Source organism: Perognathus longimembris, chromosome 3 (assembly GCF_023159225.1).
Source record: "Perognathus longimembris pacificus isolate PPM17 chromosome 3, ASM2315922v1, whole genome shotgun sequence".
NCBI classification, from domain to species: Eukaryota; Metazoa; Chordata; class Mammalia; order Rodentia; family Heteromyidae; genus Perognathus; species Perognathus longimembris.
The window spans coordinates 9255687-9283530 of NC_063163.1; the positions used below are offsets into that span (position 1 = coordinate 9255687).

At 43.0% G+C, this 27844-nt stretch overlaps 1 protein-coding gene and 1 long non-coding RNA gene across 5 annotated transcripts in view; one reads left to right on the forward strand and one right to left on the reverse strand.

Moving 5' to 3' along the window:
• Window positions 1-27844, reverse strand: part of Mbnl2 (muscleblind like splicing regulator 2) — a 145565-nt gene that overhangs the window by 32257 nt on the left and 85464 nt on the right. For 2 of the 4 annotated variants that reach the window (XM_048341165.1, XM_048341166.1), the window contains exons 3-7: window positions 17782-17946; window positions 10605-10805; window positions 6791-7054; window positions 1367-1420; window positions 545-698 (exon numbers count right to left, since the gene is read on the reverse strand). In XM_048341165.1, coding sequence (XP_048197122.1) covers window positions 545-698; window positions 1367-1420; window positions 6791-7054; window positions 10605-10805; window positions 17782-17946 — 838 coding nt within the window. The remainder of the gene's footprint in view (window positions 1-544; window positions 699-1366; window positions 1421-6790; window positions 7055-10604; window positions 10806-17781; window positions 17947-27844) is intronic. The other 2 variants (XM_048341168.1, XM_048341169.1) reach the window with 1 other exon arrangement.
• On the forward strand, window positions 12418-27516 carry LOC125348157. Its single transcript, XR_007210308.1, has 4 exons — window positions 12418-12596; window positions 14859-14865; window positions 26491-26500; window positions 27505-27516. It is a non-coding gene; the product is annotated as an uncharacterized LOC125348157 (long non-coding RNA).

A 27844-nucleotide genomic window follows, 5' to 3' on the forward strand; every position in this document is an offset into this window, starting at 1 on the left:
GGCTCAGAAATGGAGGATACGGACTCATATCTCTCTAAAAAATTTGTGAACTTGGTGACCGTGGAGAAGCATGGAGAGAGAGAGAGAGATAGCATGGATATAAAATATGATTAGAGGATTGCTTTACTTTGAATAGCCTCATTATTTTTTAGTGCACTGAATAGAAAGAGATACAAATTGGTTAGTATTTACTAGAATTGCTATTTTTAGGTCATTCAGTGTTAAGGACAAATTTCAGTTGTCACACAGAAACAACTTTACAGGGCTTGTGTGAATACAAGAAAGCAAAAGCCCCTAACTGCACTGTTTCTCCTGGGTTAAAGTTGTCACTCAGCTCGATCAGATATTTGGCTTTAGAATCCTAACAACTTTCAGCTATCCAAACAAGGTCAAAATATCTAGATATCTAGACAATGATACAGTTGAGGCTGTATGGCACCATCAGATGCAACACTAGAGGCCACCAAACAGCTTAAAGAAATGAGAAGAAAGCACATGACCGGAAGGACAGAAGGACGCAGCGGTGGACGGTCAGAGCACATACCTGTGGGGATGAAGGCAGCGTGCTGCTGCAACTGGGCACTGGTCAGAGCCTGCTGGTACTGTAAGACACTGGGATTGAACACCGTGCTGGCACCGTTGCTTTTTTCAAGTGCTTGTCTCTTTGGTAAAGGATGAAGAGCACCAGGAGGAAAGGCCTAGAAAGGAAGAAGTCCATAAGATATGTCTAACTTAAAGCAAACACATCTTCCGTGTCTCTACAGATCGTCAAGGACAATATTCTTTCTTTCTTTACATTTTAAATGATAGCTAAGGAGATGCTTATGCCATGCACCTTAATTTAAACAGCGGCAATGTCGAATGAGTGAGAATTTGTTATTGAGAGCAAAAGCATGATTTCTGTAACCCAAAAACGGTAGCATCTCAACTAAGGAAAAGAAAAACTATCAAGCAACAACAACGAAAACAAAAATGGCTTCAGCTTTTTTTTAAATGGGTTCAACTATTCTAATGGGAGGGGGAGAGGGAAGAAAAAAAGCATTTGTGTTATTATTAATACCTATTCTTTACTTTAACTCAATGATGATTTCTTGACTGTTAAGGTTAATAAGGATTATAATGAGCCTTTATCTGAGCCAAGTAATTTAAATTTGTTTCACTCTTTTGGAAAAGGTATTAAAATTGGTTAGGGTCAATTTTATTTCACAGATTACAAATGCAAACAAGATGGCTAAACACCTTATTGAAATTTTCCATTAAATTAATAATTATGATTGGCTGCAACCAGTATTTTACAAGTAAATACAAATCTCAGATGGTTCTCTGAAAAGCTACATGCAAAGCGAAAGGTGAAAGGTCAAAGTACCAGGTCTACAGTTGCTTCGAGAGGTCGCTTCATTGCTTTGGCAGTCGACTGAGTCTTTTAATAACAGGCAGCGAGCACATGATGGCAGTGGGCCAATGGGATTCAAGCGAATTAACATACAGGTAAACAGCAAGCAGAGGTGCATCATGGGAACGGCATTGCATTGTGGATAGGTGAGAAGGAAAAAAATATTCTGAATGCAATATACAACGTACAAAACACTAGGCATGCACAACAACAAAAATGTTCTCTAAAGAAATGAATATTACACCTTTAAATTAGTATTGAAGCAAAAATGCATCTACTATACCTTAGTTAAAAGCATATAAGAGAGTAAAATATAGATGTTTGAAATTCAGGAAAGTTAATTAAAACAGCAGCTTGCATACACACCATAAGCATTTTTTATATTGCTTCAGAAAAAAAAAATGCAAAACTTTCAAGGGCCATCAGCTTGAAGAACGTCTGATAAGTTAGTTTTCAAGTATATAGTTGACAAAAATCCAAAGGCATGAGGCACAATCCAAGTTGAAAATTTTCACAAAGATAATTTTCACTTCAGCTCTAGCCTAACAAAATGAAGCAGCAAACTGAGACAAATGAAAATTCAGGCAAAAAAAATATTCAAACACAAGATTATTTAGGCAAAACTGTTTGGGTTTGTATGTTGATTTTTTTTTTTTGTCTGAATCCTATAGATAATTGCCTCAATTCTTTGTTTCACTCTGCTAGTGGGTCTTTATAAGATTATGTGGACTAATGTGCCAAACATACAAGTTTTGAATTTAAATAGTGAGTTCTCAAAATTTCTCACTTGTATTCTGTTTTATTTCTGCTTATGACTAACTTATCATCCATTCTGTTATTGACTACAGTTGAAATTATAATTTATTTCATTTCAAACAACTTACCGGTTATACTAAGAAAATACCCTCTGAAAAGGTATTTGGTGTCCTTGAGTATTTAAATAATTTCTATTTAGGAATCCTATCTGTACTTTTAGCTACAACTAGTAGTCAAACCAATTAAGGAAAGTGGGATTCTTGGCTAGACGACGTACAATATAAACAGCTAAAATAGCAAACAATAGCTCACAGATTAGAAATAAATGTCATAACCATATTTTTAGTTTCACTGTTTTAAACAATTGAAAGAATAACAGATATGGATTAATTTAGACCACAATGAAAAATTTTCCTCTTCCTGGTTAATTGTCACTAAAAAAAAATGGAAAAAAAATTCTATGATGGAATTCTATGAAAATAAAGTAATTCAAAGAATAGCTTCAATGCAAATAAGAAAAATGAAATATCCCTTTTTATGTTTAGCACAATAAGTAAATCCATAAGGGTTTTATAATAATGAAGAATTTATATTCTAAAGTTCTAAAGTAGAGCTATAGTTTTGAAATAAAATAGAGTGGAACAACATGCCTAAAATGGGAATCATTGATATTTTACTTGGTAAATAAAAGATCGTTTATCATCTTTTGATGATTCAGGAAAAGATGTACAATAGGAGGTAGGTAAAGTGCTGTAGTGTGGAGAAAAGAGTGACTAGGGATAAAGTGGGAAGGGCTGGAAGTGGAGACAAGATTTGGCTGAATGGCAAAGAAAATTTGGGAAAGCAGTTTTGATAAAGGACATGAAATAAGATAAAAGCAGCATTATAAAATTCCAAACATTAAAAATAAAATCATTCCAAAGAGCTCCATAACAAGAAAGCTTTTCTATGTTCTTAAAAAAACACACAAGTTTGACATTTTATAACTTGTGGGGTGTGTGTGTGTGTGTGTGTGTGTGTGTGTGTGTTCCTGTACATACTGAGGTTTCAAACCAAGGCCTTGAGCTCCAGTTGAGCTTTTCTGCTAGTATTCTACCACCTGAGACATACTTCTACTTCCAGATTTTTGCTGGTTAAGAGTCTCTGGGATTTGTCAGTCATGACTAGCTCCTGAACCGTGGTTCTCAGATCTCAGCTTCCTGAATAGCTAGAATGACAGAGCTATCAGTGGCTGGCCAAGGTGCCATTTTTCTTTGAAATCTTGCATCTTTGTGGTTCCACACTGTATTTACTTTTGAGCTTAAAGTAATCTGTACTGACTAAAGAGAGCTACACAGCCACTTATTCTCCTAGCACACACTCAGAACACTAGTGGGATGCAGAAACTCAAAATCAGGTGGCCTTCATTTTCAAGACTCAATTTTCTCCTTCATTTTTTCCAGTCCTGGGGGTTTATAGAAAATGAATCTACTATTGAATTAGTCTTTTTTTGGCATGCTAACTGGAAAAGTCTCCAAAGGCTGATATTTATGATCAAAATTTTGATTTGACAAAGCATCATTTAATGAAATCTATCTCCGGATAGAATACACAATGTTGAATACTTCCTTTTAGGATAATCATATGAAAAGTTAACATTCTCCACATTTTCCCTCCTCTTTTTAGCTTACTGAAAACTAATTTTCCTATAATTTCAGATAATCTACGAGTGAAAAGAAACTGAGAACTTCACATTGAGCACATTGAAAGTGATATGTCTCTCTTTTCTATTGAATACTTTTGTTTCCTTTATTAGATGCAAGCATCTTCTTTCCAAGTAAACAGGATTTGTAGGGAAAGGTGTGCATCTTGTTAAATTGAGCCCTTTTGTTGGGACCAGATAGTAGACATCCTTTCTGGTCAGCCTCCTTGGCATTTATAATCCTGTATTTGGGCCCCTACTGCCTTGGGGACATAACTGAAAGTAGATGGAGCCCATATAAATGCAGTTGGGCTTTTCTTCTTCTGGGTCAAGGCACACACCCTACTTCATGTCAAGGCAAACAAACCAAGGGATCAGAGCAAAGATCAACTCTGAGGGGTCAGGAAACCCTGACAAAATAATCAGAACTGCCACCTTAAGGGGGATACAAGGATGTGGGTGAACAATTGATGCTTATCTTGCCGATGGCGGCCTCCATATTTCCTTTTACAAACTAGTGCTCTCTTGTCTCGTCCCATTTTGGCTTATGTGAACAAAGACCCCATGCCGGAAGATGAAACACCCTTTGTGCTCAAACTACCAAAGAGCAGCTGTGTCTCGCTTCCTCTTACATTTTAACATGTCTGGTGAGAGCAATGCTTGTGTTTTAAGGGGTATTAATAAAAGAATAAGGCTCAAAAGGAAACAAATGTGCCTTTTCTTCGAGGCAAGAGCTTTAAATTCTTTTATTTTTAAAGGTTTGATTAATCAAAATAAGGGGGAAATCCGCAGATAGCCAATAACAATGCCACTAGGGAACACTGGCTGGAGATGTGGAAGGCAGGTGAATGGCTTATTACTCCCTTGCATTGCAATCATCACTCTCACTTGCCCTAAAGAAGAAAATCAGACAATCATCTTCCTGCAATGTGCTGAGTCAGCTTGCCCCTAGCGTAGGAATACTTATAACTTCATCCACCTAAGTCTAAACTGGTTTCTGCTAAGCCTCTGGGTTCACCTAAAAAGACAGGACAGATTCAGTCATTTTCCTGTCATTGTCAAGAGGAGGCTGGCTTTTGTTCTGAAGCGACATTCTTTTGGGTTGGTTCTGAAGATGTGGCAAGAACCGGTGACATGGCAGCACTCCAGATTTGGGTACAGTGTAACAAGCTTAAGAAACGATGGCAACTAACTCTCCTGGCACCTACGGCATAGTGAACACGTGTCGGAGACACTCTGGCAGGGCAGAGCTGTGGTCTCACGTTGATCTGTTTGTATGAATGAACACGTGTCTTCTTAGCCCTATCAGTCGCCTAACACTGGTCATTCCTTCAGGGATGGAAACCTAAATGGCTCATAGGCATTAGAGTTGGCACTCAGAAGAAGCAGGCAGGTAAAACCAGGGCCGAACCCTCACATTAGTGTGTTTTTTGTTCGATGGGTATTTGAATTATGGGGACTCATGTTTTTATATTCTCAGAGCCTCGTCTCCTTCCCTGGTAGTGAGAGATGACCCCTGAGACCCAAACTAAGTCTTACACAGGTAATTCCTGTCAAATGTCCACAGGGACAGCCACCGGAATGTCAAAAGGACATTTCATGATTTTCCTCCTAATCAGGGTGATACCAGAGTGTGTCCTATAGTTGCCCACAGCTCTGGTCTACATCATGGCTGGCTGACATAGTAAGAAAGAGGGGCAAGCCAAAGAGAAGACTTGATGGATCTTAAGTTCCGAGACTCAAGCTTCCTCTCTCCTCTCATGATGCAGCAAAATCCAATTCTGTCCCTTAAGCTATTTCAGTTGAGTGTCCTGCTTGTCCTGGGGGGGGGGGGGCATACTGAGGACCAAGTTGTGATTTGCAACATCGTTCCTGGGGAAAAACAGGGCCTTCCGTGTCGGAGCATCAACACGTCAATTAGGGAACGATGAGGCTGGCTTGAAAAGATGATTACCAAGAAAAGAGCCTTCATTTGAAATGCCTTCCACGAAGGGGGCGGGCGTGGTTCTTAGCCCAGGTAGAAATTAATTAGAAGCACCCGGAACGGGCTGGATGATTCCTCAAGTTGGATGTACTTTGGGATTTCATGGGAGCTTTCAAGGCGATGCCATTGACTACGCAAGCGGGAGAGGCAGGGAGACCCTTGCCACCCAACCTCCCCTTCACTGTAAAATCTCGCCACCGTGGGGACAGCGTGGGTGACACACGGTAGGCACGCGGCCCGTTTGGGAAGGTCTTGGAAGCGGAATTCTGATCTCAGGGATCAAGCTTGAGTAGGACTGAAGCGTGGAGTGTAAGGGAAAGGCTCCTCTGGCTGTCTGGGGTGGGGTGGGGGCGGCTGGTGACCCCAGGACCCAGCCCCTGCCACCACCACCACCCCCCTCCCCCAGAGGGGCAGTGAGCAGTGTGGAAAATGGAGTTGGTGAGCCTGGGTCACTCACAGGTCTTGTTTTAGCTCCTGGCCAGCCCAGTGCTGTTTTCAACCTGCTCTTCCACATAAGCTAGGGCTGGGGAGGGGAGTCAGGGCAGCATGGAGGGAGCGGATGTGGGCAGGGGGCGAGGCTGGTTTTCCTGCCTGCCTCCCTGGAAGGGACCATGGTGCAGGTGCAGCGGAGCCACAGATGGGCGTGAAAAGTGGGTAAACCACGACAGGTGGTAGAAAGATAGCAAAGACAGAGATAGACACCTGCCTGCACTGACATCACAGGTGACCGCCTAGGGATTTCCTTATTGTGCTGCAGAAGGGAGGGAAGGGAAGGGGGGGGGGGCAACTGAACGGGGGAGGGGGTGCAGGGGGAGGGGGGGCACGACAACGGCACTTCGGCAGCGGAGCGGGGTGGGTGGGGTGGGGTGGGTGGAGCAGCCTGGCCTCCCTAGGGCGCACACCCCAAGCACCGACCCCCCCCCCACACCCCAGGGCCCCGGGCGCGCGGGGCGGGCGAGGGGGCGGGCGCACTTACCATGACTGTGGCCGCGGCCGCGGCTGCCTGGGCGGCCACCGCGGCTTGGTTGGCTTGGTGCTGCGCAGCTTTGATTTTGGCCTGCAAGTGTGCAGGAGGGTGAAAATATTTGCATTTCTCCCTCATGCAACGCCCCTTTATGTAATCCATACAAACGGTTACGGTGTTGTCGTTCGTGTCAATCATGGTGCTGTCGGCGGGGTGTGCAAAGCGGCAGTCGGTCTCTCCCCGGGCACAGTTGCCTCGCTGGAACTCCCTGCATACCTGGGGCGAGGAGAAGAGCGACCGTGGTGATGCCGGGCCAGTGCCCCACCGCGACCGCCACCCGGGCCAGGACGAAGGGACCCGGCTGGACGGGGGGTGGGGGTGGGGTTGGGGGGAGCTTTGGGGCGCTCCCAGTTAACATGGTCCTCCCCACAAGCCAAGAACCAGAAGCTGCCTCTAAGCTGTCCTTCCTCTCCGAAAAGTAAGAGAGGAATGGGCGTGCAGTTAGCCAAAGTAAGAATGAAAACGGACACCGACAGTCTCTAGGGTCGGTGGCTCCATGTGTCTGGGTTTGTACTTAGGTGACTTACCATGATTGCTGCTACAGATCCGTCTGTCTGTCTATCTATCTATCTATCTATCTATCTATCTATCTATCTGTCTGTCTATCTATCTATCTCTGTCTCTGTCTCTAATAGCTCTGTCCATAGATATGTGATATATCATAGTATATATATCATCTATCTATCTATTATCTATCTATTATCTATCTATCTATCTATCTATCTATCTATCTATCTATCTATCTATCTATCTATCTGTCTGTCTCTAATAGCTCTGTCCATAGATGTGATATATCATAGTATATATATCATCTATTATCTATCTATCTATCTATCTATCTATCTATCTATCTATCTATCTATCTCTGTCTCTAATAGTTCTGTCCACAGATATGTGATATATCATAGTATATATATTATCTATCTATCTCTGTCTCGAATAGCTCTGCCCACAGATATGTGATATCATAGTATATATGTAGTATATATATTATATATGTATATCATCTATCATGTATCTATGGACATAAATCATCTGTCTATATATCTATCCACATATATGCATATATATCTGTATAAACGTATACGTATCCGCAAACAGGTCATTTCTCCCATTATCTATCATCACAGATAGTTTGATTGAGCTGTTATAGAGCTCAATTCCAACAAGTTTTATGAATGACACCCTTGCTCTTCCATCAGGACGGTGATTGGTGATTGGGCCTGTGATCTTGATCAATCTGGCCTCTGAGACATCTCCAGCCCTCTACAAGGAAAATGTACACCTGCAATCACCAATCACAGTAAAGAGGACACCGAACTTTCATTTCATAGTCACTTCATTAGTATTTTTGGTAGCTCCTAAAGAAGATAAAAGTTTTTTTTTTTTTGTTTGTTTGTCAGTCACAAGGCTTGAACTCAGGACCTAGGGGCTGCCCCTGAGCTTTTTTTTTTTTTTTTTTTTTTTGGCCAGTCCTGGGGCTTGGACTCAGGGCCTGAGCACTGTCCCTGGCTTCTTTTTGCTCAAGGCTAGCACTCTACCACTTGAGCCACAGCGCCACTTCTGGCCGTTTTCTATATATGTGGTGCTGAGGAATTGAACCCAGGGCCACTAGGCCATATTCCCAGCCCATGCCCCTGAGCTTTTTCACTCAAGGTTAGTGCCTTACTTATTATTATTTTTTTTAACAGAGAAAAATACAGAAACAGAAATAGGGTCAGAACAAGATGGTAAGAAATAGGATATAGGTTAAAGTGATGATTTTTAAGTTCTTTATAATTCTGCAATCTCAGGTAAATAAAATTCTCTATCCTTTGCCAATGCTGGTAGGCCAAGGTTTTACTACATAAAGAAATAGTTGTTTATAATCTGAAGTTTTCTTACTAATGCTCCAGCTATAAATAACCTGAACTAAAGACATATTGTGTGTGGCTTATATAATTCTTGCCTGCTTATAAATATCAGTTGCAGGGAAGAATAACTAGTAGGATGTGTATTAATTCCTTTTTGTCTTCAGTTCTTCAGCCCACACGAGGCTCACCAGTGACGTTAAATGAAAGGTCATTGAGGTGGGGTTCCAGTCTTGGGCAAGTCAAACAACCTCAGGACACAGTGCTTCTCTCACTGATTGTGGCCAAGGGAAGATGAGAGGTAAACGAAAGGTTTAAAAGTGGGGAGCTGAGTTGTGAAAGGTTGCAAGGCTGTCAATTATTTCATCTTACATTGGGAATTAGCGAACATTCCATCTTGAGTTCATACAATGTGGGAAGTGGAATTTACTCAGCTCTCTACAGATTCAGAAGAAGCCCTTCTCTGCAAATGTAACCATTCCTGCCTGGGACAACAGAAAAACTGGCGCCAGCTTCTGACTGGATTGAAATGGACCAGCAGTTGCTCTGTTACAGTTCATGAGAATTGAGTTTTACATGTGTCTTTGTCCATTGTGGGAAGCACAATTGGTCCCAACTCTTCTGATTGAAAATCTGTTTTCTGCATGCAGCGCCATCCTGAGTGCTAAAGAGCACAAGGCCCCAGCAGGTGGAGCCCAAAACATGTCCCAACCCCTAGAAAGACCATTCATCCATAGTCACAGGGACAGGCTCCCTTGTTTCAAAATAGTAGTGATTAGAATTTACATTCTCTTCATTGAACGACCTATATACTCTGGATTGGAGCCAAGTTAATAAAGAAAATACATATTTTTAAAACTATTTACAGTTTGATTCTGAGTTCTAAAACACTCACAGGTTGTCTAGGTAGCAAACATTTTGTGGCCCTCCAGGTTTTCTGGGTTAATATTTAACCAAATGCACACTGAAAGAACATTCTCCAATGACCCAATGTTCTCAGTATACAAGGTTACCTAGTAACTCTAATCAGTAACAGAATGAAAGGATCTCCTTGAAAAATCTATCCCAATCTTTACACAACCTTACAAAACATTCTGTTGCTTATCATACTGATAACCATAGTGAGGTTAATAGACCAAATTTCTAGCTTTGTTTCAGGAGAAATTTTACTCAATTAAGTACAGAAAGGTTGTCTTGATTTACAACTTCAAAATTTGTATTTTATAAATATATCAACTTATTACCTTGAGTTTTATAGAACACTTGATTTTAAGTGAAAGTAGACATGCCTATCAATAACTAATTTTACCTAACCTCCTCCCTTCCCCTGACAGCTCCCCCTTCCTTCACTTGTCAGCAAAACCTTCAAGCTTGGTATTCTGGAACATTCAAGAACACCCATACATGGTCTTAAAGCATTAAAATAGGACCAAACCAAAAGGATTGTCAATCCCTGAGTATCTCCCACTGCCCTGACTGCTGGGCACCTGACTAGTTCTAGAGCTTTTCAAGATTCAGGAAGGGTTAATGCTGGGCACAGCAAAAGACTGTAATTTACATTAACCTCTGTAATTTGCATTGGGATGGATTCGGATCATCTCTTAGTTGAAACTATTTTGCTCTTAAACATATACACTAGGCAGATGAATTTTGCTTGTATTAAAGTTACTCTTTTTCTTACAGAGTAATTCCCTTTGTACTTGGCATGGATTTCAGGCCATAGAATTATGAAGCATGGGTTCTGGATGTGTGTGTGTGTGTGTGTGTGTGTGTGTGTGTGTGTGTGTGTATGTGTGTGTGTGTGTGTGTGTGTGTGGTCTTTTTTTGCAGAACTCAATGATGTTACAAGCATTCATTTACACAGACATTTTCTTCTACCCCAAATGCATCTCAAAGCACAGACACAGTTAAAGTACCTCCAATTTGTCAGTCCTGAGAAGTTTCTGAGTTGCAGTTGAGCCTGGGACAGTGACGGGTGGACTTCCTGGAACGATGACGGGTGTGGTGGGCAGAATTTCCGTTGGGACCAACCCAACTCCAGGGGTTACAGGTGCTAAGTAAGGAGCAAAGCTAATAGCCGTATTTGTCCCAATGGCGGGACCTACAGGAAAAGTGGGCTGTTAAGGGAAGACAACACAGGAAACAGATTTACTAGGACAATTAAAAAGATATTACCAGCAAATATTATCATTTGAGCAAAAAAAAAATAAAGCTATTAGCAACTGTCATTTGAACAAAATGTATTCATCATATATGACTACTCTGTGTGAACGGCAGAATCCAAGGTGGCGTTGTAGAAATTCATTAAAAAATCACTTCCTTTTTGTTTTGCTTAATACAAATGGAAAGCATACAGATTCTCTCTTCCCCAAACCATACAAAATACGGGAGAATATCATGGACACATACTTAGAAGGGACCAATTAAATTTATGTTCTTAAGAAAGTGTTCTCAACTTAAAGAAAATAATTTCCACTCCAAGTACTCATTCTTCCAAACAATGGAACATTTTCGCACAAATACCTATGGAATACAGAGTTTTATTTCTCTTCCAGGTCTCTCATAGGGAGAAAAAGAAACAAAATCCTTGTTTTCCAGGTAAGAAGTTTATCTACTTTCAAAAGGTGGAGCTTCTTTGGGATTTCACTGAGCTCAGACTTACCAGTGTATCTCATCATCCATTTGGAATATTTCCAAAATTCAGGTGCAGCTTTCATATAGACTGGCTATATTATATTTCAATTCAATCTTTCCTTCTTGAAAGGTTGGATGAAAAAGCTTGAAACCCTGCACAGTACCACCTTTGAACATTAAAAGTGGGCTTGCTTTCCCAGGTCACAAAATCCACACAGTCAGGACCAGAGCAGATAGTGCTTATTAAACAGTCTTGGGACTGGGGCTATGGCTCACGTGGTAGAACTTGCCTACAAGCTGTCTGAGGTTCAATCCCCCAGTACCACAAAAAAACAAAAGCAAAAAGGAAAGTTGAACAGTAACCCCATTTGGCAACTACTTTAAAGATAATGAAAGCATAATTGAAAAGATAAAAGGTCAGGGAGCAACTGTAATCAGAACTACCTGGGAGGTTCATGGTTCAAGGCCAGCCTAGGCAAAAAGAAGAAGAGGAGGAGAAGGAGGAGCAGCCGCCACTACCAGATGGGGTGAACTTGGAATTCTAGAGTCCAGTTCCAGGCAAAAGTGTGAGACCCTATTTGAGAAACAAACCACCATTTGGCTCAAATCTCAAATGACAGAGGCTTGTGCAAGGCTTGAGTTCAAACTGAGTACTGACAAAAAAAAAACAACAAAACTCCCCGGACAAAACACAAAAAAAACCAAAAACTCAAATACATTCTTTATCACTCTCTACTTTGTCATGGGATAAGAAGCAATGTTCTAGTCGGCCAATGGTATACTTATTTTTAAAAACTTCTAAGTACTTAGAGAGATGTAACCAGTTTGCCTCTCAGGAAAGAAATGAGGAACATTTAAAAGGAGAGCAAACCTTGTTTCAACTTTTTCAAGAGTCACTATTTTAAAAACAATTATGATCCTGAAGACTTTCGTCAGGATATATTTTACAGTGCCCTACTACGTAGGCCTGAAGGACTCCTATTTGGGTGGTTGGTTTTAGTTATGAATCTTTTGACCTATTTGGTCTTAGGATAAGTTTTCAAATATATGTAATCTTACGTCCATGCGTTTTCTAACTCTGAACTACATTGCTGCTTGTGTCATACTTGTCTCTATCTATCTACCTTGGGTAACATGATTCTTGTCTATTTATGACAGGGAAGGAGTTGCTTAATATGTGGGAAAAACAACTGTGCGTTACAAACACATTTCTCAATACAACAGTAACAGAAAAACAAAGACTATTTCTTCTGGAACACAGTCCCTCGTTGCTAGTTTGTGCAGGGAGTTCCTAGGAAGCCTGAGTCCACGGAGGTGGCTGAGAGCTCAGAGGAGATTTCATAGTCTTCCCGTGAAAAACACCTATACCTCCGCAGCAGCTCAGCCCTACACTGGCTTCGGGAGGAAGCTTTAGCCTGTGGACTCAATCTGGGAAATGGAGGGTAGTTAGGATTTTCTTTTTTCTTCCTTGACGTGCCACAACATTTTATATGTGTATGTTACCCATTTCAGTCATAATTACAGAAAATTGCAGCTTTTCAGTAACTGTAGCTTTCATAATTTAGTCTTATTAAAAGAAACCAAGTGATTTAATAGTATACCGACTATGTAATGTTTGAATAAAAAAAAATCAATTCAGCCGGGCACCAATGGTTCACACCTGTAATCCGAACTACTCAGGAAACCGAGATCTGAGAATCAGTTCAAAGCCAGCCTGGTTAGGGAAGTCTATGGGATTCTTACCTCCAGTTAACTAGCAAAAAAAGCCAGAAGTATAGCTGTGACTCAAGTGGTAGAGAGCTAACCCTGGGGGGGGGGGGGGAAAGCTCAGGGACAGTGCCCAGGCCCTGAGTTCAAGCCCCAGGACTGGCACGCATGCGCACGCATGAACACACATACACACACACACACACACACACACACACACACACACACACACACCAGTTCAGAAGGGTCATAATTCACAACACAGCTATGATTCAATGGAACAGCCATGTCAGAAATACCTAAGAGGGGGCTGGGGATATGGCCTAGTGGCAAGAGTGCCTGCCTCATATACATGAGGCCCTGGGTTCGATTCCCCAGCACCACATATACAGAAAACGGCCAGAAGTGGCGCTGTGGCTCAAGTGGCAGAGTGCTATCCTTGAGCAAAAAGGAAGCCAGGGACAGTGCTCAGGCCCTGAGTCCAAGGCCCAGGACTGGCCAAAAAAAAAAAAAAAAAAAAAAAAAGAAAGAAAGAAATACCTAAGAGGGATTTTTAAAGTAGAGATGCGTTCTTATATAACAGGTCTAGGCAGGAACTTTGATAGTCTTATTTAAAAAAAATTACTACATGGGATGATGTGTGTCCAAATTTGAGGACCATTGTCATAAATAAATGAGGAGTTAATACAGGTGTTAAAAATCACATACCTGTACTAAGTGGGTTATTTAACTCAGAGATGAATTATTGAAGTAAATATTTAAAGGAAAGAGCCAATCCTCATACACCCAGGTTTAAATTTTCTTTGCAGGTATTCATTCCTAATGTAGCAGGGCTTTTAGACTCTGGAGTAAGAGGAGGTTAAGCCAGCAGATATTGAAAGAATATTATGTCTAAGAAAAGCATCCTGATGCCTGCCCTCAGGTCTCAGGCTATGGCTACTCTTCTTCATGACATAAATTTTGTGGATAATTTCTTAGAACCAAAAAAATACCAATATCCTGCATATTTTTAAAGTGTATACTCAGCTGAGCATAGGTGGCTTATACCTATCATTCTAGCTACATAGGAGGCTGAGATCTGAAGATTGTGGTTTGGAGCCAGCTTGGGCAGGAAAGTTCCTGAGACCCTTATCTCCAATTAGCCCCCAAAAAGCTGGAAGTGGAGCTGTGGCTCAAGTGGTAGAGTGCTGCTAAGGGACAATGGCCAGGTGTTAAGTTCTAGTTCCTGTACTGATTCGCACACCCTGGCACACACACCACATTAAAAAAGTAAAGGAAAAAAAAAGAGTATATTGAAAAAGCAGACCCCACACCCTGCCTGAGCCTGCTAGATCATAGAAGCATGGAGAGCTCTGAGCAGCCACGTGGGTCTCTACTGCTACTGGGAGAGGGTCTAGGTCCACAACCTATCCTGGAATGTGAGCCCCGTTTCTGCTGCAGCCTCGGAGGGATGAGAAGGGCCCCTGGCAGAAGACTTCATTCTTGGAAGCACCCCAGCAGCAGTTAGGAGGATGAAGCTGCAGTCTCTGCACAGCGTGTGTGGCTGCCAAGCGAGGGGAGACAGGAGTCATCTGCTCCCCGTCCTCTCTCTGTACTAAATCCCAGCTGACGAGGCCAGAGGACAAGCTTCCTGAAGAACATGGCTTCGGAACCGCTGAGAAAGGAGGTGCTTATAAAGTTGTTGGAGGGAAAAATGAAGGATGGCTCAGAGGAGTGTGCTGGGAAGTCGAGAATTTTCTTTCTGAGAGTGTGGGCAGGTCTGTTAGGTTTCAGTTGGAGATGGTGGGTTGGGGTTGCTGTTTACTGAAATGGGAATGGAGTAGCATGAGGATTTGGGTTTTGAACACATGAACCTTGTGTAGGAAATTTAAAGATGAGCTCAGCAGGAAATTGGACCTACGATTCCTGGGCTCAGAACAGAAGTTTGGACTGGGAATGAACATTTATTTGTGGGCAGGGGGGTTATGGGGCTTGTCAGCCTGTTAGGCCGTCACTAAGAGGATAAACAGAAAGAAATATTCAGTCTGGGAACCTGAGCGGCATGAAGGAGATGGAGAAGGAAGTGGTCAGAGAGAAAGTTTCTCCTGTTGAAGAGGAGAAAGCTCTGACACGTGCGGAGGTCTGGTCTAATGTGCTCATTATTTTGGGCTACTATTGGGGTAAAATGCCATCAACTCTGTAGCTTTAAAACAACTGAAATGTATATATTGCGATTCTAAAGGCTGCTGGGAAATCTAAGCTGAAGGCCTTGGCAGAGTAAATGCGCAATGAAGGCTGTCTCCCGCAATGACTCTCTCTTCTCTTCTTCTAAAGGTGCTAAGAACACACGCAGATTCCTGACCTAATCGCCTCACCTCCACTTGTCCTATCATCCCTTGTCAGGTTACACTTCAGCAGGTGACATACACATTCAGAGGATAGCCTTCAGTTTAGTAGATGAGGACTAGGGGGGAAGAGACGCCAGCAGAGGAGTTTAGGGGTCAGTGGAAGGCATGGGAAAAATACCCTTAGTGCTTTAAAGAAGATGACCTCATAGTGGAGTGGTTCTTGCTACTCTGTGTCTATCAATGTGTTTGACTTCAGTAATTTCTGCATCTATAATGTGCTTGTGGCTGCCATTAATTTTTTTTTTTTTTTTTACCACAAATGTGATGGCTGAAAACAAATGAAGTTATCCTTCTGTCGTTTGGGAGGCCAGACATCTACAATCAGTGTTGTTGCATACAAATCAAAGTGTTGGCAGATCTCATTCCCTCTGGAAGTTCTGTGGTAGACGCTGCCATTCCAGTCTCTTCTATCTTCTGGTGGCTGCTGGTTTTCCTTGGCTTTGTCTATAGCCCGCCAATCTTTAGCTATGAAACATTACCTCTTTCCTCTTTTGCCTGTGTCAAGTCTCCTCTGCCTTTCTCTTACAAAGAAACTTATAATTGCATGTCAGCCAGCAGGGTCTCACCACCCAAGATGCTACATCTTCTCTGCCAGGCCCTGTTTTCACAACTCACTTCTGAAACTCTGAAATGATTTTTTGGTGGACTTGATCGCTTTGGGACTTGTCACACTTTGTATTTTAATGCTTCCTGTGACTTAAAAAAAAAACTCTCCTGGACTACTGACATGCAGCATTCCTTTGTCATAGAGAAATGGTCATTCATAACTCCTAATTAATATTGGAGGCCAGTACATAAACTTTCAAAACTAGTTCCACCATCAGTTGATGGAAGTTTCATGTTAAACACTGTCATCATCCACTACTCGGGTCAATTGTTATTAATTGTAAATAAACAGGAAGTACAGGATTCAAATAAGGGAGAAGCATAATGCTGATCTTGCTCAAAATGTACTTCCATACATGGTATTTAGTATGTAGAAGGATGTTATTTAGCATTTAGGTAAATTAATAAAATGCTTCATAAAGGGTGGATCAGTAAAGAGAATCATAAATTATACATGTGTGTAGTTTTAAATAGAAGTACTTGGATGCCTAGCTTAAGATTCAATGTGTTCAGAAGTCTATCCGCAGTACAAATTAATCCATCTCCAACGAGTCTGAACGTCTGGGCTAGCTCTGACTGCTCTTCCAGGATGCACTTCTTTGAGACTACCTTCCTTCATCCACACGTATCCTCTGGGCCCGGCTTGGCCTTGCCACGTGCCTGCCTGTCTGTCGTCAAAGGCTGTGTCTGACTTATCTCAGAGTTCCCTGCCCCAGCATTTTTCACTCCGGGAAGAGCTGGCTCCCGGCTACTTTGTGCAGAGCGCTGGAGACACATGGAATAGCTAACAACCTGCTCAGACGCGCTCTCTCTCCTTGACCACCCCTTCGCTCTCTCCAGCCCGTCTCACAAGAACATAATAAGAAAATGGAGCTCACTGGTAGCTATCTGTTTTAATTTAACAGCTTTCAGTCACATAGACTTTTCCTACAATGAAGGCTGATTTTTCTACAATAAGCCTTTGTACTTGCCTTTTTTTTTTTTTAAAGCAAATTCATTCCCTTGACTTGCTTTTTTTTTTTTTAAACTTGTTTTTGTGCAAATAATTCACCAATAAAAGTGAAACCCACTAAAGTCAAATAAATGTGCTCCTTTCCCTCAGGGCTTCATTCTTAAAGCAATGTCTAGACCTTGAAGGAAGGACCCTCAAACATTGAAATCAGGGAGAAACTATTACCCAATATATATTCATATACTTAACTCCCTTGGGCGTTTATTCTGTGGCCTTTGTCATAGCTGCTACGCCTTTTCCAGGCCTGGCTGGGAGAGGAGACAGGGGCCATCTGACCCAGCTCTTGTCTTGCCTAAGCTGGAGCACGCTGGAGAATCTACCCAGCTATTGGCTAAGTTCAGCGTCCAGCACCACAAGTTGAGCTGTGGGACGTTAGAAAGCTCAGTCACATCCTCTGGTTTCTCACTTTCCTCATCCTAACAATGATACATCGCCTATCGAGCCCCACTCCGAATAAAACGGTGGAACCCTTTCCATCCTAAGGCGGCTGGATGCAGAATTTACTGATCAGAGTCAGAGTGAGGCTGGCTTCCGAGATATTGATTGGAGATTGTCTTTGTTTCTTATTCCCCCACACACCATGTTTCCATTGAAATGTTTTCACAGCTATTTCTCAGTATCTACTGAGCACCCAAGTTATTTGCTGTAAGCAAAGTGACAAAGTAGGGGGAGGGTGTCTTAGGCCACAGAGGCGGTGCCCACCCAATGCTGGACTCGGCCAGCCACCATTAGATAGGACGAACTCACCACAGGATGAAGCGGAGTTCCTGGAAACATAAATTGCATCTGCTGGGCGAGCATCGCAGCTGCAGTTTTTTGCTGGATCAAATTGTTCCTCCCATTAATTTCTAGCTGAGTTTTTAAGTGGGTCGGAGGGTGCAGATACTTGCAGTTCTCTCTTGAACAACGGCCCTGGAAGATAAGACATTTGGGGTGTGGAACCGTTACAAGTAGCTTGCGATGAGGACATTGACCCTTTTACAACTCCTTATCTATCAAGGAAAAAGATTGTGTGTGTATGTGTGTGTGTGTGTGTGTGTGTGTGTGTGTGTGTGTGTGTGCGCACGCACGCGCGCTGGGGAGGAATGAATCAAATACCATATAATATCAAGATTGGCTTGACCCTATTAAGCAGAAAATATACATACAGGCTTTCTTTCTTCCTCTATCCTACCTACCTTCTTCCCTCCTCTCCTCTGTCTCCTTCCTTCTTTCTTTCCTTCCTTCCTTCCTTCCTTCCTTCCTTCCTTCCTTCCTTCCTTCCTTCCTTCCTTCCTTCCTTCCTCTCTCCCCTCTCTCTCCCTTCCTTTCTCCCTCCCTCCCTCCCTCCCTTCCTTCCTTCCCTCCCCTTCCTTTCTTCTTTCTTTCCTGTTCCTTTTCTTCCTCTCTCTCTTCATCTTCCTTCTTCCCCTTTATCCTTCCTTCCTCCCCTCCTTTTTTTTTTGTTGTTGTTGTTGTGCCAGTACTAGGGTTGAATTCAAGACTTGGGCACTGTCCCTAAGCTTTTTTACTCGAGTCCAGCACTCAATCACTTGAGTCACAGTTCCACTTCCAGCTTTTTGGTGATTAACTGAAGACAAAAGCCTCACAGACTTTTCTGCCCAGCTGGCTTTGAATGACAATCTTCACAGCTCAGCCTCTTGAGCAGCTAGGATCACAGGAAGGACTCACCAACACCTGGTCTTTCTATCTTTCTTTATCCTAAATCCTGGCAATAGATTCCAAAGACAGTGGACTACAAAGAGTCAACAGAAAGCTACTTCTTCTGGGCAGGATGGGAGGTCACCAGAAGGGCATGCATATCATGGCCCATGAAAAGGAGTCTTTGAACTTGCCCTGCACTGGTCTGTGCATGTTAGGGTAAAGTGTAGCTATGACTACGTGGCACGCATGTGCAGTGGAGATGGGAGGAGGGGTTATCGTAGGTGTTCCACACTAGCTCAAAACATCAGCCTCCCCTTGTTGGCATTGAGGTGATGGGAACAGAAGGACTGGGATTTCTGAGTGCCAGGTATAAACTCAGATAAGTGCTGCAACCAAGCAGGAGTACTTTGTTTCTCAGGAGGGACCAGCCCTCTCGATGTCATAAGGTGATATGTTCAGGGCTCACATCTGGATGCTGAGACTGTACAAACACCCCTCCCCCGCCAAAAACGACATTAAGTGACAGGTGTGCATACAACCAGACTGGAAAAGAAATTTCATATGGCAGTGTTTATATTCAATTTCCAAGTTTTCAAAACTACCAGTTGCGTAAATCATGTTGTTGTGTGAATTATGCAATTTTTGTGGTAGAAAGAACAGCAATGTGTTATCCAGTTTGAGTATTATCATTCCCTAAAGAATTAGTCCATTTGCAGCTAGGAAAAGAGAATATGAGTTTGTTTACCAGGCATAAAAATAATTTTTAAAAGCAAGCTTGGTGGATCTATGGGAATGAATTTGTTTACAGTCAGGCTAATTCTCAACATCTGGTGCTCTTGTTCTGCCTCTCATTAATTGCAGCGGCACTGTTGGCAGGCTCTTCCCTCACCACAAGGAGAAGTGTCGACTTGGGTCCTGGGCTCAGTGCTGATGGTCTCTGCCCTCCACTCCTGCTCTCCTGGGGAGCCCACTCTTAGTGCCATTGCCATTTGTGTTACCCTCTTGGCTAGTGAGGAAATAGAGGACTTGGGAGGAATTGGTTGTGCATGGAGAAACCACTGCAATGGGCAATGTCCGTCTCTGTCCTTAGCCTCCAGTTCACTCAGGATGTTTAGTTCCATTTCCTATGGACAAATAGACAACTCCGGCCAGTACTGGAAGATCTACTATAAAGATGCAGGTAAGATGGAGCGGCTACTATAAAATTCATCTAATTAAAACAGTCCAGGGATCTCTCCTTTCTCTGCAAATATGCTGTTGTTGTTTTTTTAATTCTTTTACTCATTGCTCATGACTTCCCAGGATCCCGCCAACCTTATTTACTAGCTTCAGAATGGTTTGAATTTACTTCTCCCTCCTGACAATTACCTCAAGCTCTCAGCTTTTAGCACCAGGACAATCAAATCTCCAAAACATTCAGATGGGGCCATCCCCTCCAACACAATGCGAACATGACCACTCTGCCTGTGTGTCACATGCCCAAATGCCATGTGTCACCTATGAAGAGAGGTGGTCACGAGAGTGGGACATCCCCACTACTCGCCCTCTGGGGATCACGGAGATCAAAGAGAATGCTGTCTATCTATCTTTGGTGCTGTTGGGGTTTGAACTCAGAGCCTTATGTTTACAAGGCAGGCAGTCTTATTACTGAGCCAAGCTGCCAGCAAGCATTTCTCTTGTATAGACACTAAGTCACTTTCCAGGATCGTCTCTGGAAACTTTGATCCAAATTCTCTTTAGATATCACCACTGTACGCGGCAGCTGAGCCCCTTGTGCATAGGAGGTGTATTTTGGGTGTGGATACACAAACATGCTGAAGGAACTCAAGGGGGGGGGCGGGGGGGTAACAAAAGTCATGGATTCTGGGCTCAGAGGTTCTAGGCTCCTAGTTTTTGTGTTCACTCTGCTCTGGCCATGTGACTTTGAGTGATGACTTGAATTTTTTTCTTCATCTCAAAAATGATTATGGTGTCTTCCTCTCAGAATTGTTACAACAGCAAAGGCACTGACACTTATGCGAGGCTTAGGAATAATCGAATAAATGTTATTAGCATCAAAGAAAGAAAGGAAGAAAGATCTTTGTTTAGGTTATTTTATTGCCAAGAAGTGTGGGATCATGGATTTAGTAGTATTTTGATGGGCTCTTTGGTTTTTAAACTTTCACATCAACATATGCCAAAGGTACTTGATGATGTCTAATCAAATATCTGATGTTTCAAATTAAGTTTTGGTGCTATGGCTGTCTTGCAATTATTCATACATAAGGAAGTATTCTTGAACTCTAATTGAGTCTTAGGTTGGTAAGTCTGGATATTGGTCCCTGGGTGTCTGATGTCTGGGGCATGCTAATTCAAGTACAAAGAGCCCTAGGAAACAGAATTTTTAGTAGGAGTTCCGATAAGTGTCTACAATCCTAAAGGAAATGCTACTGTCAAAATATAATGAGCTATGTGACACAGTAAACAATTTGTAAGGAGGTGTTTGCTAAGGCATATGATTTCCCAGGATATGCATCAGTGCACAAAAACTGTGGATTATCAAAGCAAATTGTCATAAGCAAATGACAGGGGCCACAGTATGGAAGTGTAAAGCATCTTTGTTTATCATTTGGGAAACAAAACATGGGGTGTCAAAAATAGTGTCTCCTGAGTTTAGTCTAAAAAACAAAGACAGAATTGTCTGGGGAAGAAAAAAAAAAAAAAACTTCCTTGTGGCTGCTAGCATTCACTTCCTGCTTTTGTTTTTCACACTTCCTCCGTTTGCTTCTGGGTGAAGTGCTGTTTCCCAAGAGCTAAGGAAGTAGGTTACAGTCCTGGGAAAGCTGAGCAGGATGGAGACGGGAGGGCACAGTGTCAGTGCTTTTGGAAAGGCTCGCGAGAACTGGGCACAGGGGCTCAGAATAAAGCCAACGCGATGAGCTCACAACACCAAGTACTAATTTGGAGTAGGTGGCTCATGAGTCACAGAAGCTCTCAGGTTCCACTACCCATGGGACCCGCCAGGTAGTGAAATGGCAGATGGCTGCACACACTTTTAGGCTAGACCTCTTTCATCACCCATCATTCATTCATTCTGCAAGTATTTCCTGCTCAGTGTAACTTAAACAGAAGTGAGCCTACACTAAGACACACAATGCCTCCTTTTGTGGAGCCTCCCGGCTAATGGGAGAAATGGATGCTAAACCAAATCAGGCCACAGAGGAATGTCTAATTTCATAGTATGTACTCTAGAGGAGGATGCTGGGAAACAATAGTGGGAGCAGATTAGCATTGACAGCTGTGGGTGGGAGATGCATAGGAACCTGGCAAGGAAATGGGAGGTGGCCAAAGCTCCAGCGTGTCACTGTGAACTTCCGAGTCTGTGTGCTCACATGCACGCCCATGGCACATAGATTGCCTGTGTTATGTATGTTGTGAGTGCTGTGTGTGTGTTGTGTCGGGCCTATGTGTGGTATAATTGTGTATACACATGTTGTGTGCATGTGTGCAGTGTGTGTTGGTATGCATTGGAGAGGAATAAAAAATGAGAGCACTCAGAGGAGGAGGGTATGCTAGAAAATGTCCCCTCTGAGAAATTGCAAGCAGCTTTACAGGCTGAAATCCTGAGGGGGTGTGAGAAGGAGTGGGGGGAGGGAGAAAGGGGAAGCAGGAAGTGGTGGGTATAAGCTAGATAATAGGACTTTGAGAACCTCATGAAGGGGTCTGAGCTTCAGTGCTCTGCAAAATTCCCAGGCAGAAGAAGATTAGTTAAGAAAATCAGATTTGTGCATTATAGTATATTTAAATACGACATGATCAGATTTTATATTTCTAAGTGTATTATAGTTTGGAGACCACTTGATTAACATAATGAAATTGTCATGGAGTCTACACTGGATTTGTGCTGTTGAATTTACCTCCGAAAATAAGCGGTATCCAGGAATATTTAGATGAGGGACAATTGTGAGAATCAAGTAAGCACTTCAAGCTGAATTAAATTTATTAAAATAAGCAACCATGAAGGATTCTAATACAGAGTATTCACATTGATCCTCAGCAGGACAAAGAAAGATGCTAAATAGCTATAATGTGTACTTGGCAGAACAACAGATAAGAGCTGTCACAATTACATGGCCATTAAATTACATGGCCCATGATGGGGGGGGGGGTGGCGGGGGAAACACCAAACTGCAGCTTTGGCTAACAAAAGACTCCAGAATCAGGTTGGTAGGCAGAAAGAAAATGCATAATACGAAAATGAGATTTTCTAATTGCTTATTTTTAAATACGTGATTGTGAGAATCTTTTTTTTCTAGTATGCTCTTAATTGGAAAAAGTCAATCGGAATACAAAAGCACAAGGAAAACAGACTAATCAGGGGCTTGTTAAAGAAATCTCTCCTTAACAATAAAAGCCTTTGCCCATAGGAATAGCTACCAGACAACTATATCCAACTGCGTTTCCATGGGGAAAGCAGTAGATGTGACTGGATCTATAATTTGAACAGTTAAGGGGCCCCTACTGTTGGTATTGTGTTCCCTGGCAGTCATTTTAGTTGTGTCTGTGTGGGCTGTGTCATTGGCCAGCAGATTCTGATGAGATCTTTCTGGAAAGAAGGGTTTGGGTGAGCACCGGCTCATAGCTGATCTGGACACGGCCTCTCCAGCTCTGCCTTGGCTACTTTCAGCAGGTGATGAGGTTTTTAAGGAACAGGCCAACCTGGGGAAGAGCGAGTGACCATTGGCACCAGCAAGGGCAGTGGACAGTGACCCTAAAGTACCAAGAGACATGCCAGGGACATGTTGATCCCCAGAACCTGCTCTGGACCCCAAGGCTAGCCATAGAAGAACCACGGGAGAGCCGCAGAACTTTGTTCCTCCTGAGTAGCTAGGGTCACAGGTGTAAGCCACTACCTTTAGCTTAGACATAACCGCTATAAAAGATTCAAACAGTTCCTGGCGCTTTCTATGCTTTAATAAACACTCTCTAAGCATCATCATCATTTCAATGACTCCCTTTGCATAGTGGGTAAAAAATAAAACAATCTCCCTCCTATTCTGATTTCTCAATTGCTATTTTTCTGTCTGGCTTGAATGTACCAACCCTTCGTTACTCTTATTCTCACGTCCAGTGCCAACTTTGGTAATTTCTCTCTTCAAAGCGTCTCAGATCTGCTTCCCTTTGATATAACCACACTGGGCTTGCCAGGGCTGGCCCACGCGGTAGGCCTAGAGTTGAAAGCAGCTAGGTATTGCAGTTGGAAAGTCCCCTGGAACTCTTGGCTGTGGCTCCATCTACAAACAACTTTTACGTAAACTTTTACCTATAATTAATCATTTATGGTCTGTGACTCAACTTTTTTTCACTTGTAAAGGTGGGAGTGATCTTATTCTCATCTCTTAGCTCCTTTAAACACATGTGGGAACGTGAGAGACAGGGAAAGTTGCCAAGGAAGACAGAAATCGCCATGTATGTTTTTGCCCATACCTATATCCCCTTCAGAAGTTCCTGATTTCATAGAAGGAGAAAAATCACATGAATTTACGAGTATAAAGTGACCCCCGGGGGCTGTTGTGAGCATTAGGAGAAGCTAGTGTGGCTGACATGAGGTATGTCAGCAACCATGGCACCTTAGCCAACCCTGATCAAGTCTAGGAGGATTTATGAAGTCCTGAAGCATACACAGCTAAGAAGCAGAAAAATTCCATCATGGAGACCATCATCTTGAGTTGGGCACTGGCGGCTCACAGTAATAAATCCTTCCTTTCAGGAGGCTGAGGATCATGGTTCCAAGCCAGGCTGGGCAGGAAAGTCATGAGACTCATATTCAATTAACTAGCAAAAAGCCAGAAGTAGAGCTGTGGCTCAAGTGGTAGAGCACTAGTCTTGAACAATAAAGCTAAGGGACAGCACCCAGGCCCTGAGTTCAAGCCCCTGTAGGGGCATGCTCTTTGTCTCTGTCTCTGTCTCTAACATGCATATACACACACACACAAATACATACACATATACACACACAAAACAGACAAAACTGAAATGCAGGCCACCATCTTGATCCCTCTTCTCCGGACATAGTTGGCAGGTATTTTCTAGTGATTTAATTCTCTGTGTGTACCACATAGCTCATTGCCTCAATTTCTCTCAAGTTTCAAAAACCCTCAAGGCTTTTGAAAGTTTGGTTTTAAAAACAAACCCCAAAAACAAAGGCTGTGGATTTGAACAGGGGAGCTGGTTCTTACAGACACATCAGTTTTGTGGGTCTGGGTCAGGTAGCTCATGGCTGAATTTAACATTTGGCCTGAACCTCCTCTACTTCCTCCAGCACATTTCCAGAAGAATACAAGCAAGCACAAGTGCTGGGGGAATAAAATGGTTATTTACATCAACGCTTAATGTATGGCATTAACTATGGGACTGAAATAGCTCAACTCCAGGCAAGTGACAGATTAGGCTTTTAGGCTTCTTTTGAGTTCCAATAAACGAATTGAGCCACACGAGTTCCTGGTATTAATTCCAACTCCATGGTATTGCAAATGAAATCCAGCCACATCAGAACACAGTGATCAGAAGGGAAGGATAGGCTTCGGGAATCGTTCTCTGTAAATGATAACCAGAACTCCCATTGAAATAAACAACAGTTCTCATCATGGACATTATGCATGAATCAAAAATAGGTCATTTTGTTGTTGTTGTTGAATATCTGGTTCAATTTCTAGGATCATTCATCTTTTACAGGCGATAGATGCCACCATTTTTTTTGCTAAATGGACCCAGCGTTGTACTTATTAAAGGGAGATGGGTTGTGTACGATCTCTTCTCATCTAGGACGTGTTCCTTTTCCTCTGTGGCTTCTGCCGCGCTGAGGGTGACAGAAGGAGGATTTGATGATGAAGTCTGCAGAGTAAAGGAAGCAATCACCAGTGCCCGCACAGTCGCTTTGTTCCACCACCACAACCATCATGTGCTGCACAGTTGTGACTGTAGTGGAAGACTCGGGGACACACGTGGGGGGTCTCAGCCCATGGCACTTCCTCACCTCTTCCCCAGAAAACCATCCTAGACCCCAAAGATCATTCTAGTGCTGCTCTTGACTGTGGAGATGACTCTCCGAGCTCTTGGCCCCAAGGCTAGTGCTTCAACCTCTCTGGAAGGGAACCACAAATAAACACTTCCTCTGGTCCCCTCTGCATTTGTCTTTAGGGCAGCTGCTATCAGCACACCCCCCCCCCCCCAAGCAGCTGTACTACTGTTCCCTTAGCGTTACTGGCCTAGAGACATGCCATGTATTTAGTGACCACAGGAAACACATAGAAGGTAAAAAAAAAAAATTAAAAAAAATGAGGCCTGGTGAGGTGGCTTTTTATAATTCCAGGTACTCATGTGGTGGGAAAAATCAGGGTTCGAAGCTCTCCCAGGCAAAAGAATTAGCATAAACTTATCTTGACTAAGAGGCTGGGCATGGTGGTACGTGCTGAGGTCCCAGTTATGTGAGAAGTTCTATGGAAGCTAAATATAAACACTTATTCTACATGGGAAGGAGATGGGAGGAATTCAATATAGGCCGGCCTGGGGGAGGGGTGGGAACAGCACCCTATCTGAGAAATAATGAAAGCAGAATGGTAACCCCTTTGTATAACTACTTGAAGTTTTGGGTTTTTTTTTTCTCTCTTAAGGATTGGTAGCATGGCTCAAGAGGTAGAGTGACCCCCCCCCCAACCCCACCATTAGCAGGCATGAGGCTGAGCTCAAATCTCCCAACATCCCCGTATCCTTACCAAACAAACAAAAAGCATAAAAAATGAATCCATTGAGAGACAAGTCAAAGAGGGTGAGTTTGCCTATAGTTTACTACTTCAAAAGGTCTGTAAGCCTGTTTTAAAAAGTAGAGTTTGGTTGCCAGGACGGTGCTAGATTTTCCGAGTTCTGTGCTTCGTGCTGGGGAGAACTGTTTACTAGTTCCGCTGCGGGCCAAGGCTCCCCATCTTTGCTGGTAACGTTGCTCATGTCCCCAATTTTGTATGTTAATGCATACTAAAAATGTGCATGATAAGAGAAGTTGGAAAAATCCAAAATAGCCCCTGCATTTTCCAGAGATGCAAGGAAACATACCAACTTCTGGGCGGCAGATGCTTCATTTCAAAATGATTTTCTCTTTCTCAAGGGTAAGCGGGTTGTGACTCATCGAATGTGGAGGGTGGATGACCAACACCGGGTTTTTCTGATGCCATAGTGGCCTGAGTGAGCTAGAAACCCCAGAAAATTCTCCTGTGGGGAGGGCAGGCTCTTCTGTCTGGCTGTAGCTCTGTCCACCGCCCACAGCACCAGGTCCCTTTCATGGCACTCGGTGGTGCGTGTTAGCCAGTAACCTCCCCCTTTGCTTTTGCAGTAGGTGCTGCCCTCTTGTTGTGTGTGCACAATGAGGATACAGACTGAAGGGAGGGGCGGGAGACCCCATCCGGACTGCAGGAAGCTCTTCCTCCTATGGGAGTCAGGAACCACTGCAGTGGGATTGGAGCTAAGATCCATCAGGTTATCCAGCTGAGGAAGGAGATGGGGATGGAGAGTAAAAGGTGGCAATTTGGTGAGTCGAAACAAGCCTAGCTGGGACCCAGTGGGTGGCTGATACCCACAATCCTAACTATGAAGGAGGCTGAGATCTGAGGATCACAGTTCAAAGGCAGTCTCGGGCAGGAAAGTTCATGAAACTCTCCAATAAATCAGCAAAAAGATGGAAGTGGATAATATGGCTCAGGTGGCAGAGTGCCAGCCTTGAGTGAAAAAACGAAGGGACAACACACACACACATACACACACGCATACATGTATACCCCTCCCCTACAAGCCAAGGTAATTCCTGGCTAGCGTGAGGGTTATCTAATTTCATTCTTCTTAAAAAGACCTTCCTGTAACATCTGGAAGAAGACAAGGCTTAACTACTGGTTGCCATTTTTACTGTCATGAGTGATGACCCATTACAGAGGCCAGTCAGCATCTTAAGTAAATGGTACCTACACATAGCTTCTTACCCACAGTCTCTTACTGCCTGGGCTTTTTTGGCAGTCTGGTGAATCACCTATCCCCAGGAGAGCTTCTTGGAATTCAAACACAGACAGCCGACCTTCAAGGCTGACATTTTAGTGGCTGTGCACCTGTGACTTTTACCGAAAGACTAGAAATAGTTCTACTC